General features: G+C 36.9%; 1 protein-coding gene across 1 annotated transcript in view; it reads left to right on the top strand.

The window, feature by feature from the left end:
• Nucleotides 1-436: 436 nt before the first annotated feature.
• LOC113461433 overlaps nt 437-23,497 on the top strand; it is a 31,082-nt gene continuing 8,021 nt past the window's right edge. Inside the window, exon 1 of the mRNA XM_039121084.1 lies at nt 437-1,525. Within this exon, the coding sequence (XP_038977012.1) occupies nt 511-1,525 (1,015 nt within the window). The 5' untranslated portion in view covers nt 437-510. The remainder of the gene's footprint in view (nt 1,526-23,497) is intronic.

Below are 23,497 nucleotides of genomic sequence, written 5' to 3'. Positions count from 1 at the left end.
AATTTTTGGCTCGATAACTGCTATGCTTTTCAATCTTGTGACACATCATTTTTTTTGCAATGCCAGCAAACATGGATTGGACATGGATTGATATTCTTAATTTCTTTTCACTCTCTTTATTAGAATTAGGAGTTCATGTTTTTTTATATCTCTTCCTCCTTTAATAGATTTTTTTAAGGGTGAAAAATTCTAATAATATTCTAATTTTTTGGACAATTATTTTTTAAGTTTGAAAAATCCTAATAAAATTTTAATTTTTTGGACATTTTTTTTAATTTTTTTTAACATGACATCGTCTATATATACACACACACAGACACATATATATATATATATATATATATATATATATATATATATATATATGCATATATATATATATATATATACACGTATATATGAGTGTATGCCTGTATGTATGTATGTATACCGCCTCTGGCACAGGGGCGCTGCCGGTGGATAACTCCAGAAATTTCCGGAAAGCAGCAGGGTTTCTTCTTCGGAGGCGGGATGGAAATTTTATCTCCAGATATGGAGGACACTGCGCCCTTGGCGGAGATTCTAGGGTTTCGTCGTCCTCCAGAGGGCTATCGTCCTGGTTCGGTCGTCCCCCGGAACAGAAGCCGGCAAGAATTTGCAACTCCCGATAAAAAGGAGAAGCATCAGGACTGTAAGGCTTCGAAGGAAAAGGATTTTAGGGTTTCAAAGAAGAATAAGAAGAGGATTTATAGGTCCATTCCCGATGGGAATAGCCACAACCACAGGAGCTTCGAGGAGGAGATTGCTTCTAGGTTTTCCAAATCACCCAAGAAAGATTGGATGAAGAAACACCTCCCTCAAAAAAATTTTGAGAATGGAGACATTGTTTGGGCAAAAGCGTTTCCTTACACGTGGTGGCCTGGCCGGATCGACAGAATCAAGAATTCCTCGGCTCTGGTATCATTTTATGGATGCGCTAAGAGGCAGTGGTTTCGGGTTCATGAAATTCGTGGCTTCGAGGAGAATTACTCTCAGATGTCGAAGATGATCGGCATGAAGTTTTCCGCTAATATCGATCTTGCTTTGGAGGAGTTGAGCTGGAGGACAGCGTTTGGGTTGATGTGTTTTTGCCAGAATTCAGCTGCGGAAGCAACTGGCATGTTGGTTGAGCAGACTGCACAAGTAAGAAAAGGATTTGAGTCGACTGAGATTTTGGGTTTTGTGCTAGATGTGGCTGTTTCTGCGTGGGTTGAAAATGAAGAAAAGGTGACGGCGATTAGAGTGTCAGCACAGGTGGGCGCATACCGGCATTATGTTTCAGCCTGTCAGAATAGTGAAGTGGATGTAGAGTTTTGTCCAGCTGATTTGTTGGATTTTGTTCTCGATGTGGCTGTTTCTTTGAGCATTGACGACTATGGCTCTGTTGGTATTGCCAGAGCAGTGAAGCAACTCGATGCATATCGGCAGTTTGTCTCTGTCTGCCCAAATTGGTTGTCTTGGCAAACTATGGGGACTGAGGACAGCTCGCTTGGTGATGAGACCAAAGGTATTGCAAAATGCCCGTCTTCAATTTTGACTAATTTTTGGCTATTATATGCTTTTATTGTGCTTTGACCAATTGTATACATGAGCTGAATTTATTTCACATGGAGTAACTCATTTATGTCTTATAGTCTGTCGTCCATCACGAAGTTTTTACATAATTTTTCAAAAATTAGCATTAATTTGGATGTACTAAATAGAAGGAAAAAATCATGGTCAGAATAATATCGTACTTTCCGTTGGTGTTAAGCAGGTCTATCCATCTTGCATTCTCCTCCATTTGCATATAAGGGCTTTGAATCTTAGAATAATGAAGGACAAATAAAAAAGTAAGCCCTTATATGCAGAAGAAGAGCTATAGAAGGAATGTATGTGCAGAACAATGGAATCAAGACAGTTTCTATGTTGCATGTAGACAAAAGAGACATGACGAGAAAAAAGATCTCTTGAATGTGTTTGTCATGCATTTAATTTCATTTTTCTGTATAAGGTATGATAGCGTTGCAATTACCCCCACATTGACCATCATTAATTTATCAAAGATTCCTACATCCAAATCAAACTGTAATGATGCTTTAAGGTAACTAGAGTGAATGAGAAGTATGTTTTGGTGGAATTTCGTGTACTTAGTTTCCTATATTTTGAGACGTGAAATTATAAAAAAGCAGAAAAAAATAAAGAAATAGAAGGGAAGTTTTTATCTTAGTTGTCAAAAGTGGATGCGAATGCGTAGATTCTGATGTGATGTGATTGCAAGGAAGTGGCTCTATCATTCTTTTTTCTTTTTCCATAAGGAAGCAGGTGGGAATGAGGTTACAGGGAGATTCCGAAGTGGGTGTGGCACTCAAAATAGAAAATTCATGCTATTAAGGTCTTGAATAATATATTTGTTAGATCCCTTAAATTTTTCCATCTTATCATTTTTCTACAAGATCATCCTTTATGGTTCTCATTCAAGTTCCTTCTTCAATCTACAAACTGTCTTTCTATGCTAAATGTAATCAACACCCTTCACTCTTTCCCCACTTCCTAAATTGTAACTATCTCTATAGATATTTTTTAAGTGCTCATGCGGATGTACAAAATGATGGAGAACCAATTTTGATCGCATGGCATGTGAATCAAAGACTTTAGGAGGGATCAAGGACTTAAAAAGCGGTGGGTGCTAAGGTACCATGTTGTACCATTTCATTGCGAAACTAGCATCGATATGAGTGATAGGATGCCAAAACCATCCATATTGATATGTATCATCTGTATCAGTCCATATTAGTTAGCACTAGGGCATATCAGTAGCACTATACCATTTATACTAGTCGATAATGATGATTTCATTCTTCTTGATGCTGTCAATTTTGGTATGGACTATCCATATCAGCACTGTACCATTCTGATGGAAAAATAGTATGAGGTTTGGTAGTGATATTTAAAACCTTGGAGGGGTTATAATATCAGGCAGGTGCTTACAAAGAGTTGTGACAAAGGATATGGAAAAGGCTTGCATTCACAAGTAATTGTCAGAGGTAGCGCTTCCAAGTAGTTGGAACAAGGCTTCATTATTGTGGTTAAGGTTATCATGTTCTACTTCTATGAATATTAAATTAGGAAAGGCCCCATTGGACATGAACATATCAACCACTTATATCGAGATGTTCCCTTTTCCACTTAACAAGCTTACTGTGAAACACCGTATTTAATTTCTTCATATGAATATCTACACACTCCACACTTAAAGTTGTTGACCAAAAGAGGGGTGGAACAAGGATTCAAGCCTTTGGGGAGCCAAGATATTTACTGAGAAAAAAATAGTTCACCCAATAACTATCATTTTTTAGCTTTTACATGGTTATAGATAATATTTATTAATTGTTTAATATGCAAAGCTGGTATCTAAATATAATGGTTTAGGTTAGAATATATATTAATCTAATGTCTAGGGATGAAACAAAATGAGTTCAGTTTGTTATATTGGATGGGAACAGAAAAGTTCTTTTCGACAAGAAAATTAAGGTAAAACATTCGCATTCTGGTTTGGTATAAGATAACGAGGGAAAAGCAAATAGCAAGTTTTTATTTTTATTTTTTAATTTCTTAATAAAACTAACAAGCAACTAGAGCCTAGATACTAAATACCAATCCTTTTCAAGTCCATATGTCCTAATAACTATCATTTTTAATTTTGCTTGGTTAGAGATAAGATTTGTTTATGTTTAATTTATGAAGCAAGTACATAAGGTTTATATTGCAATTTAATTAATTTATTTTCTTTAGTTGAAACTAAGGTTTTAGACACTGATGGGACAGTGGGGCATCCCACTATCCCAAGTGTCGGGATGGGGTGAGTTTGAAAATGGACTAGGATGGAACGGGACATCCATCGCTCTCAGTGTCGGTATGTGGGGTGTCTTGTTCCATGGAGAGCAAGAAGAGGACAACCCCATCCCATAGTATTTAAAACCTTGTCTGGAAAAGAAGAGTTCTGTTTGCGATATTGGATGGAAACAAAAAATGGTTCTTTTAAGCAAGAAAATTAAGTGAAAACATGGGAATTCTGATTTGATGTAAGAAATGACGAAAAAGCAAGCGACAATGAGTGCCTTGATACCGGATACAAATCTTTTTTCAAATTCAAAGGAACATACGTACATATGCACTTCCAAATCTGTAGGAACATACATGCACATAATTTTCAAACCCATGGGAACATTTGAAAATACGTAACACTTAAAAGAACATTTGAATAAACGAATACTGGACAACAAAAATTGGACATTCAACATTCCCTCATGTTCTATCATGTGAGAACAGAAAAACTGTAAGAGAAGAAACCAAATGGAAAATCCAAGACTCCTAATGCCTTGAAGACCGTATGTTGCATGCTAACTTGGGAACATATTACTGAAGTGTGCTTATTTCAAAGGAGGGAAATAAAACTCTCTAAATATAAAGAAGATTCTGTAAATGTAAAGAAAATTTCTGTCATGTTCTATCATGTGAGAACAGAAAAATTGAAAGAGAAGAAACCAAATGGAAAATCCAAGACTCCTAATGCCTTGAAGACCGTGTGCTGCATTCTAACATGGCAACATATTACTGAAGTGCGCTTATTTCAAAGGAGGGAAATAAAAATCTATAAATATAAAGAAAATTCTACAAATACAAAGAAAATTCAATAAGGACAAAGAAAATCTGGATTAATCTCTTTCCTTTAATTTGAATTTAAATTTAAATAAGAAAAAGAAGGGAATGTGTACATAAATTTCCTGTAATTTTTGTTTGACAAAGAAAAGACTATTCATTCCAGTAGCCTTGTCTCAAGTTACAAATTTTGACCAACTCTTTCACATTGGAACATTTTCTTCTATCTTTATTCACAACCATCGAGATCCTGTTTTACTCATGTAAATTTATTTTTTTTAAAAGAAAAAAGTATCAAAAGCAAAGTTCGCTGAATCAGTATCGAGAATTAACCTCTCATTTCCTACTATTGATTATTCTTTAGTTTGAGTCTTGAGTCCCTGTTTTGTTCAGAATTAAGGCAGAGCAGGATCCTTTTATCCGACATTTTATCATTTACTCAACTTGTGGACTGAACAATCACTTTTTCTACTGAGCAAGGGCACTTTTCTGAGGGGTAGATTTTTTCAAAAACAAACTGACAACTTTTTGCTCTAACAGAACTTCGTAACCAGGTTAAATGATTTAAATTTACTCTACCAAAATGGTGAAATAACCTTAGTCCATTTAGCCATCCATTTTTTTCCAATCCATGCAATCCATTTAATAATGCTCTTTTAGTATTGAACCAAACATTAACTTAAAGCTTCTTAATCTATGCTTCTTTGCTGCGTTTATAAACTTTGACTAGATTATGCAAGTTATGCTGCTAGAACAAGTTCTTGCAAAGCGTTAGGGTGAAATAAGGCCCACTATGATACCCTATGAATAGTCCATCAAACTACTAACATCATTAATGAAATACCTTATTGTTCGACAATTACATATATTATATGTGACTGAAATTTTCAGTTCTTTTTGATTGATTGGTGTTATGTTTTGAAATGTTAAAATTTGAATTAATCTTGTGTACAATGAAGCAGCTACCATGCACTTTCTGGGAACTTTAATTATTTTGATATCTCACTTTTTTGGTATAGGGAGATCTAGGTGATTTTGATTATATTTATTTTAGAAGAGCAGTATAGGTGGTTGCCTTTGTGGAGGCAGCCCTTCAATGCCTATTTAGGGTCAAGGTGGCCCCCTTATGTGACTGGCTTGCATTGTAACCACTCAATTGGTTTGCTAAGCCCAGGCAGCTTGATGTGCAACCTAGACAGAGTTAGGCGCATGCACTTTGGGTTGATTGAGAAGGTATCGAGAGGATTAGGTATTGTTTAAGCAGTTTGATTGGGTGCTAGAACCCTATCATCTTCTGATATGCATTTTCATATGCAGTCTAGACAGAGTTAGGCACATGGACTTTGTGTTGATTATAGAAGGCATCAAGTGTGTTGCCCAAGGAGACAACCCAAGAGGGGGGGTGAATTGGATTTTAATTAATTCTTGACAAATTAAAACTTAATGAATAATTAAATAAATCTATTGCAAGCAGGTTAAATAGATTACTAGTTGTAGTGAATGGAGAGAGTGGAAGAGACAATTAATCAATACAAATACAAGAGACTTTATAGTGGTTCGGAGCCAACTCTTGCTCCTACGTCCACTCCCCAAGCCGCACTTGGGAGTTCACTATAATTCCTAGGATTACAGCCGGTTGTTTTACAAGGTCACAACCCAACTTGTTGTTTTCGCGAGATCACAATGAACTCGGTCGGTTTTCACAGGCTCACCTATTAGAACCACCCGATTGTTTTTCTGGGATCACAATCAAACCCTTACACCGTTGGTTTTAACTTTAGCTCACCAACAAACCTTACCATCCTTGATTCAATCTCTTGATTGAATCAAATAAGAAAAACAGTTTGGAAAAATTACAAAGAAAGCTTCTAAAAAGCAAATGTGAACAATATTAATAGAGAAAGGTTAGAAGCCCTCAAACAGATTTCGGAAGAGGAAGTAGGGGCTTCTCGATTTCTGAGTCTCCTCTTGAATGCACAGAAGATTGAATGACAGTAGTAGAGTCTTGATTGCGAAGGAAGTACTTGTTGGGTTGAGTTGAATGCACTTCTTCCTTCTTTTGCTTGTATTGTCACTCTAGAGGATCGTGGTAGTTGAAAAGCTTTAATGCACACAATGAAATAGCTCAATTCTTATCTACTATTGTTTACTCTGGCTATTGAAACTGTTTCCTACGGAAAATAGCCGTTAGACATTGATTTGTAGCCGTTCTGTACAGTCTGCACATCCTGACAATGTATCCGTTGGGGTTGGAGTCGACTCGCTCGATCTGGAGTCGACTCGACTGTTGTTGGAGTCGACTCATGCTTCACTGGAGACGACTCGTCCACTGTTCAGGATTTGAATTAAAGTGTTGTCCCGTCCTGGAGTCGACTCGGACCAAACCTGGAGTCGACTCGCCAATATCTGGAGATGACTCGGCACTTTTGGAGACGGCTCGTTCTCAGGATTCCAGAAATCCATTTCTCTGCTTTTCTCTCTCGAGTCGACTCGAGTTCTCTTGGAGTCGACTCTGCTCTCAGAGTCCGAAAAGCCGATCCTCTGTCTGTTGATCTGAACTGCCTTGGAGTCGACTCGCACTTTTTTGGAGTCGACTCAGTTGACTTGGGAGTCGACTCGTTCACAGGGTCTCCGAAAATGGTTCTCTGTCTGTTGATCTGAACTGCCTCGGAGTCGACTCGCACTTTGTTGGAGTCGACTCGGCTGATTTGGGAGTCGACTCTGGAACACTTGGAGTCGACTTGTTCATAGGGTCTCCGAAAATGGTTCTCTGCTTTTTGGACTTGCTTTCCTTTGGGAGTCGACTTGGACGTAACTGGGAGTCGACTCGCCAAACATCGGAGTCGACTCGTAACCTTCTGGAGTCGACTCGGTAACAGGGTCTAAAAATCATTGTTCTGTCTCTCTGTCTGTTACCCTTTGGAGTCGACTCGGAACCGTCGGGAGTCGACTCGGCAAGCATCGGAGTCGACTCGAAATCTTCGGAGTCGACTCGGTGACAGGGTCAGAAATTTATCTTTCTGTCTTTCTGTCTGTTCTCAGTCGGAGTCGACTCGTAGTGTACTGGAGTCGACTCGAGCTTGTGCCAGAACCTCTGAAACACTTAGAGTCGACTCGCAATCTTCCGGAGTCGACTCGAGCTTCAGACTTTAGTTCAATTGAGTTCAACACTTAGCCAAATTATTTTGAACCAAGGCTCGACGCACTTAAACATAAATTCACATATATTCGCCTGAAACACTAGATTGAATTCATTAGTACAACATGAAATATACTCAAATGCTTTGAGCTCATCAAAATCAAATAGGGGTATAATCAATCACTCCACAATCTCCCCCTTTTTTATGATGATAAAATATTGAGTATTTGTAAAGTGAATTGCTCAACCAAGAGGTGATTCATAGTAAAGTTTTGAAATGAATTCAAATGTCTAGTTATTTAATTTATCCAAAATTGAAAGGTATGAATCAGTAAATCCTGAAATTAAAGCTCCCCCTTCCATTTGGAATTATATAAGCTTTCAAATCATGCAATCAATTGTTTGGCTTATATGTGTTTAATGATTTTGTTTTCTTAAGATTTCAGATTCTCCCCCTCAACATGTGCATTCAATTTTGTTTAAGTCTAGTTCAAGTTTTCTGAATTTTCTTTTAATGTTTTGAAACTTTTGAGTTTAAATTCTTACTTTCAGAGGGAAAATCTGACAATTTGTTCTTGAGTATGATTCAACTAATCTCCGAATATTCCTTGAATAGATTCTGGATATTACTCCTTGAGGAGCCCCAACAGAGGGATAATGAGCCTCAAGGTATCGAATCCACTAAGAACAAATTACATTTTGCTTTAAGGATTTTCTTTTGTTTAGTGATTCCCTTTACATTCAATACATCATATTTTCTCCCCCTTTTTGTCATCATAGCAAAAAACACATAACACAGAAGGAGATAACAAGTCAAATTGCGCAGTTTTTTGAAAGAAAATCTCTATTCATTGTATTAAATTCAAGATTGAATACATTTCAGAAAGTCCACAAAGGACTGTACATCATAAAAATAGAAATGCAACTAGGGTCGTCTAGTAGAGGAGGAGGATGAGGCTCCTAAATTTAGTCGGCTAGATCGGAGGACCAGGCTCATCCCCTCAGATACATTTTCTAGTTGTGTGATGATCTCTGAGGTTGCCTTAGCCTGTGTCTCTGCTAGTTGGGCACACTTTCTTGGATGGAGTCAAGTTTGAAGATCACGGCATTTGCAAGCCTTTCCGCTCCTTTACTCTGCCTTCCCATCTCTTCTCTGATGCTGTCTCGCATCTGCCTTGTGTCTTCCTTTATGCCTGTAAGGCTCAAGTATTGACCCTGGACTAGGCTCCTCATGTTTGACATTTCCTCCCTAAGTTCTCCTATCATCATGGATACCGCTGCTGTGGAGGGAATGACGTCAGTGGAGGGTGCACTGTGTGAACCTCTCAGCTCTCTCACTATTTCATCTCTCAGCTCCCTCACTATCTCATCTCTCAGCTCCCGGAGCTGCTTAGTGCTGATCCTGACTTTTAGGGGCTGCTGAGGGGGTGGTACGGTAGAGGATCCAGCTGAAGTAGATGGCTCAGCAGGGATTGAAGGACCAGATGTGGATGGGAAGGTGGAAGGATCTGTGGAGTGGTCCTGGTCATGATCAGAGCTAGGTGAGTAATGAGTAGTGGGGTCAGATGGTGTGGATGTGGATGTCCTCCTAATCCAGACACCCTCCACCTTGTGGAAACCTATTCGGTGGAGAGTCCTCTCACCCATGTGGTCAGTGTGTCTGAGGGAGTGAGAGGGTTCTCCCTCAGGGATAGGGACTTCTAACTCCCTAAAGATGAGTGTGAAAAGCATGCCATAAGGGAGACTCAACCTGGGTTTGTCTAGGGGTTCACAAACATATCTATAGATGAGTTTGGGGAAGTTCAGGGGGATGTCATGTAAAATATAGAACATCAAAGCTAGGTCTTTTTCTGAAACGAAGTCAAACCTACCAGTATTAGGAAAAAGGGTCCTAGTGATTATGCTCAGGAGGAGTCGCATTTCAGCCGAAAGCTGATTTGCGAACACCTCCTCTATAGGGGATTGGGGTGGTCTCCCTAAAATGGCCGTAAGGGCCTCTGTCCTATCGGTAGGATGCGTGAGAGCAATCTCCTCGCAAGAGAGGTGGAGGACTCGAGCAATGAGATTCTCCGAGACAAAGATAGGGACATTTTCTACTGTCCCTTGAATACCACCGCCACCCCGTGTGACGGTCCCATAGAATTCCCTAACTAACCCTGGGTAGGTAGGGAGGTCAAGAGAGCAAAAATATTCTAGGTTTTGGGCCCTAAGATGATGTAGGAGACGACTCTAGGGCTTTTGAACAGTGGCGGCTGAAAATAGAAGTGGAGAAAAAATATTTCGCTTAGGGTTAAAAGTCGGATTTCCGACCTCGAGTCGACTCCTCAGCATGCGCGAGTCGACTCGACCTCGAGTCGACTCCTAAACATGCGCGAGTCGACTCGCCCACGTGCCGACTCTAATATTTATTCGAGTCGACTCGAACTCTGGCACATAACCAAAAACTCAGTTAATTCCGTGCCAAAGGAGAGAGATATGGAAATCTTTAGAACTTAAGGATTGATTTGATGATCATAGACGAGAAATCCTATATCCAACATAAGCTAATCATCAAAATCAATAAATTATAGGAGAGTATCACAAAAATGGATCAATCACTCCTAATCCTCTTCTAAGAATACAAAATCGATCTTCACTCAAAGGTTTTGTGAAGATATCAGCAAGTTGATCATCAGTACAAACAAATTCAAGCATCACATCACCATTTAACACATGATCTCTTATGAAGTGATGTCTTATCTCAATATGTTTAGTTCTTGAGCGTTGAATTGGATTTTTAGTTAGATTTATGGCACTTGTATTATCACAATTTATGGGAATCTTATCTTGTTTAATGCCATAATCTTCAAGTTGTTGCTTGATCCATAAAATTTGAGCACAACAGCTCCCGGCAGCAACATATTCGGCTTCAGCCGTAGATAGTGCAACCGAGTTTTGTTTCTTGCTAAACCATGAAATTAAGTTTTCTCCTAAAAATTGACATGACCCGCTGGTGCTTTTTTATCAAGTTTACAACCAGCAAAGTCTGAATCAGTGTACCCTATTAAGTTTATGCTTGATTCTTTAGAGTACCATAGACCTATATTTTTTGTTCCTATTAGATATTTAAAAATTCTCTTAACTGCAATTAGGTGTGATTCCTTAGGATTAGATTGATATCTAGCACACATGCATACACTAAACATGATATCAGGTCTACTTGCTGTAAGATATAATAATGATCCTATCATACCTCTATACAGCTTTTGATCTACTGATTTACCTGATTCATCTTTGTCTAATTTGCATGATGAGCTCATGGGAGTGCCAATTGACTTGTTTCCATCCATATCAAACTTCTTTAGCATTTTCTTGATGTATTTAGCTTGATTGATGAAAATCCCTTCCTTGGATTGTTTGATTTGAAGTCCGAGGAAGTAGTTCAATTCTCCCATCATGCTCATCTCAAATTAACTCTGCATTAATTCAGCAAACTCTTCGCAAAGGCGATTGTTAGTAGCACCGAAAATAATATCATCTACATAAATCTGCACTACTAGCATATTTTTGTTTTTCTTTTTCAAAAATAGGGTTGTATCAACATTTCCTCTAGAAAATTCATGGTCTAACAGAAATTTGCTAAGTCTTTTATACCATGCTCTAAGAGCTTGTTTTAGACTATAAAGTGCTTTATTTAGTTTATAAACATGTTTGGGATATTGATGATTCTTAAAACTAGGAGGTTGTTCTACATAAACCTCCTCATTGATATACCTATTCAAGAAGGCACTTTTTACATCCATTTGGAATAATTTAAAATCTTTATAACATGCAAATGCTAGTAACAATCTAATTGCCTCAAGTCTAGCTACAGGAGCAAAAGTCTCATCAAAGTCTATACCTTCTTCTTGATTATAGTCCTTTGCTACTAGTCTAGCCTTGTTTCTAATCACAACTCCATTTTCATCAAGTTTATTTTTGTATATCCATTTAGTTCCTATTATTGAGTATTCAATGGGTCTTTCAACTAAGTTCCATACTTTATTTCTTGTAAATTGGTTAAGTTCCTCTTGCATAGCATTTATCCAATTTACATCACTTTCAGCTTTTTTAATGTTTTTAGGTTCTAAATGTGAAACAAATGCAAGATGATTATTTAAGTTTCTAAGAGAGGCTCTAGTTCTAACAGGTTGAGATGGATCATCTAAGATTAACTCTTTAGGATGACCGTGAGCATACCTCCAAGCCTTTGTAAGCCCATGTTCGGCAATTACCTCTTGGCTTGTTGAAGTTTCTTCAACTTGCTTGGGTTCATCCTCTTGTAGAGTTATGTGATCCATCTTTTCTTCAATTATTCCTGCATCATCATCAAATACTACTCTCTTGCTGGAGGAAGCATTATTAGACTTATCAAAAACAACATGATGGATTCTTCAATAACAAGGGTTCTTTTGTTGAAGACTCTATAAGCCTTACTCGATGTAGAATATCCCAAAAAGATACCTTCATCAGATTTAGAATCAAATTTACCTAAGTTATCTTTGCCATTATTATGAATGAAACACCTACAGCCAAACACATGAAAGTAGTTTACTTTGGGCTTTCTATCTCTCCAAAGTTCGTAAGGTGTTTTCTTTATAATTGGTCTTAATAGAACTCTATTTATTATATGACATGATGTGTTAATGGCTTCTTCCCAAAAATACTTTGGGAGGTCACTTTCACACAACATGGTCCTAGCCATTTTCTCTAGGGTTCTATTCTTTCTTTCCACAACTTCATTTTGTTGTGGTGTCCTAGGTGCAGAGAAATTATGAGTTATTCCCTTTTTACTACAGAATTCATCAAATAGATGATTTTCAAATTCCGTTCCATGATCACTCCTAATTGCTATAACTGAACTAATTTTTGTATTTGTTACCTCCTTGTGGAATTTCTTAAAAACTGAAAATGCTTCATCCTTATGAGCTAAAAACATGACCCATGTGTATCTAGAAAAATCAACTATGACAAGTTCATACTTGTTTCCACCAAGGCTTGTGGTCCTAGTTGGTCCAAAAAGGTCCATGTGAAGTAGCTCAAGGGGTTTAGTTGTAGAGACATAATTTATGGACTTAAAAGAGCTTCTAGATTGTTTGCCAAATTGACATGCTTTACAGATTTTGTTTTTCTCAAATTTCAGCTTTGGCAAACCAATCACGGAATCTCTTTTAACTAATTTAGATAATGTGTCCATGCTTGCATGACCTAATTTACGATGCCATAACCAACTTTCCTCACTAAGCTTAGTATCATTAGCTACTAAGCAATGGCTGTTTTTAGCAAGATTATCAAGATCTACTACATAAACATTGCCACGTCTTAGTCCTTTGAAAACTAAACTATTGTTAGTTGAGTTGGTTATGATGCACATAGATGGCTTAAACAATACGTCAAAACCTTTATCACATAGTTGACTAATGCTAAGTAAATTGTGCTTAATATCATCTACAAACCGAACATTATCGATAAAGGTTGAAGGTGTGATTTGTATCTTACCAATACCCATGATGTGACCTTGGTTATCATCTCTAAAAGTCACCACACCTCCTTTCTTAGGTTCTAGGATGAAGAATTGCTCCTTGTCACCCGTCATGTGTCTTGAGCAGCCACTATCCAAGTACCAACAGTTTTTATTAAGCTTGGCTGCAAGACACTCCTACACAAGGAAATCATATAATCTTAGGTACCCAAGTTTTCTTGGGTCCTTCAAGGTTAGCTATGTTGGTTCCTTTTGGAATCCAAACCTTTTTAATATTTCTTTTAGCTTTTATTTTTCTATGGTCACACATATTAGCTTTATGTCCTACTTTTCCACAACAGAAACAAGTTACATTTTTAGTTTTACTTTCCCCGGCTTTTACAAAAAAGTTTTTAAGAAATTTTTGCTTATTCTTTGGCTTATACCCTAAACAGGCTCTATTAAACACCGCTCTTTGATTATTAAGAATCATTTCTAATTTTTCAGAGCTATAGGTAAACTTCTCAACAATAGGTTTATATTTTTCAAGTTCTTTTGTTAAGTTCAGTTTTTCTGTTTTTAGTAAGCTTAAGTTTTTTGTAAGGTTATCTTTTAGAGTTTGATTATTATTTTTAAGTTCTGAAATTTCTTTAGTTTTTCTTTGTCTTTAATTAGGGTACAGTTCTTTTGAGTTAGCAATTGGTTGCTTGTTTTAAGTTCTAAGTTCTTCTTAACAATGGAATCCTTTTCCTTAGTCAGATTGTCATTTTTATGACTGTAGGATTGATTAGTTAGCCTCAAATCTTTGTTTTTAAGATTTATTGATTTATACTCATCCATTAGCTCATTAAAGGCATCATACAATTCTTCAAAAGTAAAATCTAAATGAGTTTCAGATGTTACCTCATTTTCATTTGCCATAAAGCAAAGATTGGTCTTTTCCTCTTGTTCCTCATCCGATGATGATGATGATTGATCGGAGTCTGTCAAGGTGGAGACAAGAGCTTTCTTTTTCTTTATTTGTTACCCTTCTTCAGCAAGGGACAGTCGACTCTGAAATGTCCCGGCTTCTTGCATTCATAGCATTCGATTTCCTCACTTTCTCTTTCCTTACCTTTATCCTTGTTGAAGGAACTTGAGGAACCTCTCTTATGATGAAAGGATTTCTTCCGGTTGATGAATCTTCTGAACTTTCGCACGAGAAGAGCGCTCTTCTTCATCTTCCTCATTGTCTTCTTCCTCGCTGCTGCTACTGCAAGATAGATCCTTGTTAGAAGTAGATTTGAGGGCCATTACCTTTTTCTTATGAGAGGATTCTTCTTCGCTGTGTTGTTTCATTGTGAGCTCATGCGTCATTAGGGATCCAAGAAGCTCCTCGAGTGGCAGCTTGTTCAAGTCCCTTGCTTCTTGGATTGCTGTGACTTTGGCTTCCCATGACCTTGGTAAAGAGCGAAGAATTTTTCTGACAAGATCACTGTTAGTATAACTTTTGCCAAGACTTTTTAGGCCGTTGACAATATCAGTAAATCGAGTAAACATGCAAGAGATGGTTTTATTAGACTCCATTTTAAATAGTTCATATTTATGAACTAGCATGTTTATTTTAGATTCCTTGACTTGATTTGTGCCCTCGTGGGTCACTTCAAGCCTATCCCATATCTCTTTTGCAGAATTGCAAGTAGAGATTCTATTGAATTTATTAGGATCCAAGGCACAATAAAGTACATTCATTGCTTTGGCATTTAGTTGTGCCTTTCTTCTATCGTTATCATCCCAATCTTTTTCAAGCTTGGATATGGCAATGTTATCTACATAGATAGAGGAGTATATGGTCCATTAACTATGATGCTCCAAATATCATAGTCTTGGGCTTTGATAAATATCCTCATCCTAGCTTTTCCAATAGGTGTAGTTAGTTCCATTGAACAATGAAGGCCTATTGGTGGATTGCCCTTCACTAAGGGAAGATCCAAAAGGGGTTGTCATTTTAATCTTTTACTCTTTTAGGGATTGGAACACCAATCGATATAAGAGCACCTGCTCTGATACCACTTGTTGCCCAAAAAGACAACCCAAGAGGAGGGGTGAATTGGGTTTTAATTAATTCTTGACAAATTAAAACTTAATGAGTAATTAAATAAATCTATTGCAAGCAGGTTAAATAGATTACTAGATGTAGTGAATGGAGAGAGTGGAAGAGACAATTAATCAATACAAACACAAGAGACTTTATAGTGGTTCGGAGCCAACTCTTGCTCCTACGTCCACTTTCCAAGCCGCACTTGGAAGTTCACTATAATCCCTAGGATTACAGCCGGTTGTTTTACAAGTTCACAACCCAATTTGTTTTCGCGAGATCACAACGAACTCGGTCGGTTTTCACAGGCTCACCAACTAGAACCACCCGATTATTTTTTCGGGATCATAATCAAACTTTTACACCGTTGGTTTTAACTTTGGCTCACCAACAAACTTTACCACCCTTGATTCAATCCCCTGATTGAATTAAGTAAGAAAAACAGTTTGGAAAAATCACAAGGAAAGCTTCAAAAAAGCAAATGTGAACAATATTAATAGAGAAAGGTTAGAAGCCCTCAAATAGATTTCGGAAGAGGAAGTAGGGGCTTCTCGATTTTTGAGTCTCCTCTTGAATGCACAGAAGATTGAATGACAGTAGTAGAGCCTTAATTGCGAAGGAAGTACTTGTTGGGTTGAGTTGAATGCACTTCTTCCTTCTTTTGCTTGTATTGTCACTCTAGAGGATCTTGGTAGTTGAAAAGCTTTAATGCACACAATGAAATAGCTCAATCCTTGTCTACTACTGTTTACTCTGGCTATTGAAACTGTTCCGTACGGAAAATAGCCGTTAGACACTGATTTGTAGTCGTTCTGTACAGTCTGCACATCCTGACAATGTATCCGTTGGGGTTGGAGTCGACTCGCTCGATCTGGAGTCGACTCGACTGTTGTTGGAGTCGACTCATGCTTCACTGGAGACGACTCGCCCACTGTTCAGGATTTGAATTAAAGTGCTGTCCCGTCCTGGAGTCGACTCGGACCAAACCTGGAGTCGACTCGCCAATATCTGGAGATGATTCGGCACTTTTGGAGACGGCTCGTTCTCAGGGTTCTAGAAATCCATTTCTCTGCTTTTCTCTCTCGAGTCGATTCGGGTTCTCTTGGAGTCGACTCGGCTCTTAGAGTCCGAAAAGCCGATCCTCTGTCTGTTGATCTGAACTGTCTTGGAGTCGACTCGCACTTTGTTGGAGTCGACTCGGTTGACTTGGGAGTCGACTCTGGAACACTTGGAGTCGACTCGTTTATAGGGTCTCCAAAAATGGTTCTGTCTGTTGATCTGAACTGCCTCGGAGTCGACTCGCACTTTGTTGGAGTCGACTCGGCTGATTTGGGAGTCGACTCTGGAACACTTGGAGTCGACTCGTTCACAGGGTCTCCGAAAATGGTTCTCTGCCTTTTGGACTTGCTTTCCTCTGGGAGTCGACTTGGACATAACTGGGAGTCAACTCGCCAAACATCGGAGTCGACTTGTAACCTTCTGGAGTCGACTCGGTAACAGGGTCTAAAAACCATTGTTCTGTCTCTCTGTCTGTTACCCTTTGGAGTCGACTCGGAACCGTCGGGAGTCGACTCGGCAAGCATCGGAGTCGACTCGAAATCTTCGGAGTCGACTCGGTGACAGGGTCAGAAATTCATCTTTCTGTCCTTCTGTCTGTTCTCAGTCGGAGTCGATTCGTAGTGTACCGAAGTCGACTTGAGCTTGTGCCAGAACCTCTGAAACACTTAGAGTCGACTTGCAATCTTCCGGAGTCAACTCGAGCTTCAGACTTTGGTTCAATTGAGTTCAACACTTAGCCAAATTATTTTGAACCAAGGCTCGACGCACTTAAACATAAATTCACATATATTCGCCTGAAACAGTAGATTGAATTCATTAGTACAACATGAAATATACTCAAATGCTTTGAGCTCATCAAAATCAAATAGGGGTATAATCAATCACTCCACAAAGTGGATCAGGTGTTTCTTAAACAGTTACTTTGGGTGCTAAAACCCTCTCATCTTTTGTTTCTCTTCCCCAAGTACTTAGTGCTCTTATCAAGAGGGAGGAAAGGAGGAGAAATAAAGAAAGAAGGGAGGGCATTGTGTAGAAAAGGTGGGAGGTGGACTCCTGATATCGAGTTGGGGATGTTGGCTGATGACACAAGGTTGACTTGAAGAAAACAAGCTGTATGCAACGGATGAGAGTCTTGTGATGGATGTGTAGTTAAACCAAAAAAGGTAGAGTATATTTTATATATTAATGAAGAGCACCAATTAATTAGTAATCCATGGAGAACCAGGTTAGATGGTGAATGCATGTAAGATGAAGATTTGAGGCGACAGTATGGAGGCCTGCTTCAGTCTTTATGGAAGAATGTTGGAATAGCAGGGGAAGGCCTAAGATGACATGGATAGAAATTGCGGAAAGTACATAGACATGCTTGCAATAACATCGTTGGTAGCTGTTGCCCAAGGTGACAACCCAAGAGAGGGGGGATGAATTGGGTTTTTCTAAATTTTTGGTGCTTTAAAAGTTTTCTTGTTAAGAGCTGTGGATGCTTTCTTAAGTTGTGTGAACTTACCCTAGAGCAAGAATCAAATATAAAGCAAGAATAAATACAAGAACAAGCACAACACAAACAAAACAATGTATAGTGGTTCGGTGCATCCCAAGCACCTACGTCCACTCCCCAAGCCTTTCCTTGGGAATTCACTATAATCCCTCGGATTACAGTTGGATTGTTTTCCGGGCTTACAATCTAAAACCTTTACAATTTGGTTTTCCGGGATCATCAATAACCTATGTTGGTTTTGCGGGCTCACCAACAACCTAACCGTTGGTTTTACGGGCTCACCAATAATCTTACAAAGAAAAATAGAAAGAAAGTTTAAAGCTACTAAATGAGCAAATAGACAATTATGCATTAAAAGAAGAGAGAAGAAAATAATTATCGCTTCGTAGATTCTCTTCTCTTCTTTGCTGAGATTGCTTCACTCTTCAATGAATTGGTTGAGCTCTTGAAGGCACTTGAATTCTGCTCAACACACTTCTTTTGGATTTGGAATGAATCAAAAAGATGAATCTCTCTAAACTAGGCTTTTCTCTTGAATGCACTCTTTTATTCCACCAAGATCTCTTCCCTTGATGAATGGTGGCTCTTAAATACTTCTCCAACCTCCAAATAGTCCTTCCTAGCCATTGGATTGAAGAAACTAGCCGTTTATAGCCGTTGGAAGCCTAAAAAGTACTTCTGCACAACTAGCCGTTATGCTGTCAGTCGTGCTCGGATCGATCCCAATTCTGCTCGGGTTGACCCCACCTTCACTGGGGTCGACTCCTACTCTTCTGGGGTCGACCCTCTTAGGAAATCCAGAGACCATGTTTTCTGCGTTCCAGACTGGGGTCGGCTCCAACATTTCTGGGGTCGGCCCTAATTTTCTGTTTTCAGGAAACGTAATTTTTGCATTGGAAGCTTGGGGTCGGCTCTGGCTTCTCTAGGGTCAGCTCCACTGGGGTCAGCTCCACTTTCCTTGGGGTCGACCTAGCTACAGTGTTTTCAGGGAATCCAGTTTCTTGTTTTGTTGGGGTCGGTTCTTGATTTCGTGGGGTCAGCTCCACTTTCATTGGGGTCGGCTCCACTGGGGTCGGCTCAAGGTTTCCTAGGGTCGGCTCCACCTGGGGTCGACTCAAGAAATCTTGGGGTCGGCCCTCTTAGTAAATTCCAGAAGACTGTATTTTCAAATGGCTGAAGTTGGGGTCGGCTCATGGTTTCTTGGGGTCGACTCAAACTCTGTGCTACTTGTGCCATTGTGCCAGAATGTGCCATGAGTGTGCCAAATGTGCCGGGGTCGACTCCAATCTTCGTGGGGTCGACTCTAATACTGAAATTCTTCACTTCAAAGTTAGATTTGCACTTAAAACATATAATCATGAAGTAACAACATTGCAAATCATTTCTTTCTTCTTAGGATGTTTAGCACATTAAAGTTTAAGCTCATTAAGCATGTAAATAATATAATTGAGCTTTAATCAAGGGAACTTGACTCTAAGGCATATTAAACTGTAAATTAGTTCTTTTCTCAAGTTCTTCCAATATAATTTGTTTTTAGATGTATTCTTGAAGGTTCTTTTAAATGTATCAAGCAAAGCGTATCAAGGATGCATCAAATCTTTCTTCCTTACTCACTTATGTACTGGATTAATTGAGTTAATAGCATTAGCACTTCCATATGGCCTCAATGGCTTTGTAAGCATCAAAATAACACTAGGATCCTCAATTTCCCCCTTTTTGATGATTACAAAACATTGAGTATAAGCAAATTGATATTCATGTGAGAAGTAAGGTTTAATGTATAGGAAATGCTTTTGGTGTAAAAGTTTCAAATAGTCCAATTTAGAGAATGTATCAATGAACCAAAATTTCCTCCTATCTTATCCAAGTAGAATGCCTAATGAATTTTAGCTTTGCTCCCTCTTAAAGCAAGAGTTTCAAGCTATTATCGAGGCAAGAAAAATCTCTCTGATTATGTGCCAGATTCAGATTTTCTCTTTGTCAAATGTCTCCCCCTTAAGTGTATAATACATGTCTCCCCCGTAAGTATACAATATATACCTTTTATATTTTCTTCCTTATACAGTCTTTTTTTATAGAATTATCTTTCTTATAGAATTTTTGTTTCTAGTTTCTCTCTTATACTTTCTCCCCCTTTTTGTCATCATCAAAAATAATGAATAGCAATGGATAGTATTGTAATGATACAAAGATCATGAGTAAAGAAAAAATGTATTTCACCATCTTTGCCAAAAGTATAATATTCTAGAGAAGAAATGCAGACAATAACAAAGAGTAGATACTAGTCAAAACAAATACAAAATCTAGAAGACACTAGTCATAATGAACATGCTTTATTATGAGCATATACTCAGATATTTTTTTTCCTTTTTGACAACATCAAAAGGATTGCAAAATAATGAAACATTAAGCACAAGATAATATTTCATTCATTGCATGCCAAATTATTGTAAGAATATGAATTATGTGACTCAAGGTAATACTGTCAGGGCAAGATAATGAATATAGATCAGAGCCAATTAAGATGATTTCAGAATGAATCAGAGCAAATCTTGATGAGATCACAGCAAATTTGATGATCTTAAAATGCTTTTAAAGTTCTTTTATCTCTCTCTTAGAAATAGTAAACCTGAAATAATATCATCAAAATCAAGGATGAAAAATTTGGCTTTAAGAATGAGTTATTGGAGATACAAGCCAAAAGAGATCTCTAAATATAGATTCCAAAGTTAGTTTTCAAATCAAGTGTAGATGGAATCTTTTTCAATTAGTTTTCAAAATAAATGATTTATTGATAAAATATAGATAGAGATCCAACTTTCAAGAGATATTGAATGAAGCACAAAGTCTGATACCAAAATATGCTTAAATTGATATCAATTTGAAACCAATTGGACATTAAAAGCATACTAAGGTCTTTGCCAAATTTGTATAAAGTAACTTTTAATGATTTAGCTTTAAGAACATTCAGTTTTCTTTTATTTATGTAAAGCTCTTGAGATCTATTCATGCTTTGCAAGTAAAACAGTTATATGCAGAAATTGACACAAATGATTATGAATCAAATATAAAATATTACGTTTCAAGCTGATTTTATATATATATATATATATATATATATATATCAAATAAGAGGCACTTTAAGATCAACAATTTGGTTCATGATTGATACACAAGATTTATTAATTAAACAACAAGCCTCAAGGTGTATCACAAGGATTTTCAAATTTGGATTTTGAAGGATTTTCCATTTGAAAGTTTAGAATTTTAGGATAATTTTCAATAAAGAGATTGAGTATTTAAAGCTCCCCCTTAAAAGATGCATTTTTCTTCGAACTCTCTTTTCTTTTATGAATTTTAGATTTTAATGAGAAGCGTGAATAAAACTGAAATTTTATAATATCAAGAATGTAGAGTGATCCAGAATTTTTCAAAATTTATAGCAATCACTCTTTTTAATCTTTCAAGAACAAATTATGTTTCCTCTTATTTTTTTTTAATATGTATGGAAATATTAATCAGAAGATAATTCTTTTGAAGCTCAAATTTCTTTCAAAAGTAATTACATTTCTTTCCTATAAGAATTATTGGAGTGAGTTGAAATATTTTAAGCTTTAGGATCAATAACTCTCTTCTTAAAAATAGCTTTTCTTTTTAATGATAGAAGCATTTAATTATGCAGGAGTGTATATTCAAAATATTAATTTCTTAGTCATAGTTTTTCAGCAATGTATATATGAAGTACGATAAATCTTTTTAATATCAAAATAACATCATATGTTTAGAAACATTTGTTCGCAATCAAGATCATTGAAAAAACACATCATTTAGACCAATTTCAGTACACTTATAAGATAAAAAATGATATATTTCAGATGCGTATCGGAGCAAACAACCAAAGTATCAAAATTAATTCTATTTTTCTTAAGCTGTAGTTTTTATCTAAGAATCATAGTAAATTATTCTCCAGCATGATGCAATCTTTGAAGCATATAATGAAAATTACAAAAATGCAAAGATATAAGCATTTTATATGAAGTTTAAACTTTTATACTAGATCATATTCTGAATTTCATAAGAATTTTCAAGGAGGCTTTCAAAATTTATAATTTGAGATATGTATCTTCTACATTGTAGCTCATCTTAAGTCATTAAGATTAAAAATACATATTTCAAGTACATCATAGCACATTTAGAATTTTTATTTTTAATGTTGAGTTTTGGTACAAATTGGAGGACATTTTAACAAGTATTAGGACATTATGTGCCAAAGTTAGGCAAGTAGAAATATAGATCAAGATCAATTCATTTTGCCTAAATAGAAATATCTTTCTTTTCTCCTTTTTGTAAGTCTATTCAACTTTCAGATTTCAAAGATGATCATGAACGACAAATCTAAATTTTTTTTAATAATACTTATAAAAATTTTATGTAGTATTTCAAAGATTCAAGCATTGGAACATTACAAATTATATTTAAGGAAGATCTTTGTTATCTGAATATTGAGAACCTATAATTCAAAAACATCATGCCGCATGCAAAACATAATATGCATTTAGTCATAACATCATGTATTAAAACATTTAGAACAAGCATGTCAAGGATCAAAATCAATTCTTTTTAAAATAAGCTTCCTCTATTTAAACATAATTCTGCACTGATTTTATCCTTAAGGTGTGTTTTCAAGTGAAGGAAACTTCAATTGGTTTTTTTTTACAAACTTTTTATACACTTTTATTTATCTTATCATTCATTTCCTCATTTTTGAATTTCTTCCTTTAAGCACTCAGTGAGCATTCTGATCTTCATTTCTTTTTGGTTTTACTTTTCTATGCTCTATACTCTATTTTCTCCCTATTCGGTAGAGTTGGAAGGGGCACGAGGTACCACCACTAGCCTTCCTCTTGTGCCGTTCCTAATATGCCCTACACCGAATAGTTGGGTCAAATAGTGCCGGGTACTATCACTAGCCTCTCCATTGGCACCATCCCTATGATGAGCAATATAGAAAGGTTAAACCGTTCCCTTTAAAAATGTTCATTCCAAACTTTTCCTGTTTAAATATAGTTTATTACAGATTTTATCCCTTTCAAAAGAATGCTCACATAATTCTCACAAATGTGCTGAATATATTATGCTTGTTTTGCTTTTACTTAAGACTGGAGTATTTAGTTTTATTTTCTTAACAGATTTTTATGAGTCTTTTGACATCAATTAAATGTAATTCATTAGAATTAGTTTGATATCTTTGCATATAAGCACAAAATGAGCATACAATTTGGCCTACAAGCTGTATGATATAGTAATACAGCTTCAAACAATAGAATTACCTTGCTCATCATTTTTAAACTCTACAAGATGGGGTCATAGACATACCTTTCTTCATGCCAAACTTCTATAAGAATATTCTTGTGAACTTACTTTGGCCAATGAAGATCCTCTTTCTTATTTGTCTTAGTTTGGAGTTCGAGAGGAAAGATTAGTCATCCATTTTACTCATTTCGAACTCACCCTGCATGAGCTTAGTAAAAACTTTACATAAAGCTTCATTAGTAGCAACACAAATAATGTTATCAATATATATTT

This window comes from Phoenix dactylifera, unplaced genomic scaffold, assembly GCF_009389715.1.
Source record: "Phoenix dactylifera cultivar Barhee BC4 unplaced genomic scaffold, palm_55x_up_171113_PBpolish2nd_filt_p 000962F, whole genome shotgun sequence".
NCBI lineage: Eukaryota > Viridiplantae > Streptophyta > Magnoliopsida > Arecales > Arecaceae > Phoenix > Phoenix dactylifera.
This window is presented reverse-complemented; position numbering and strand designations above follow the sequence as displayed.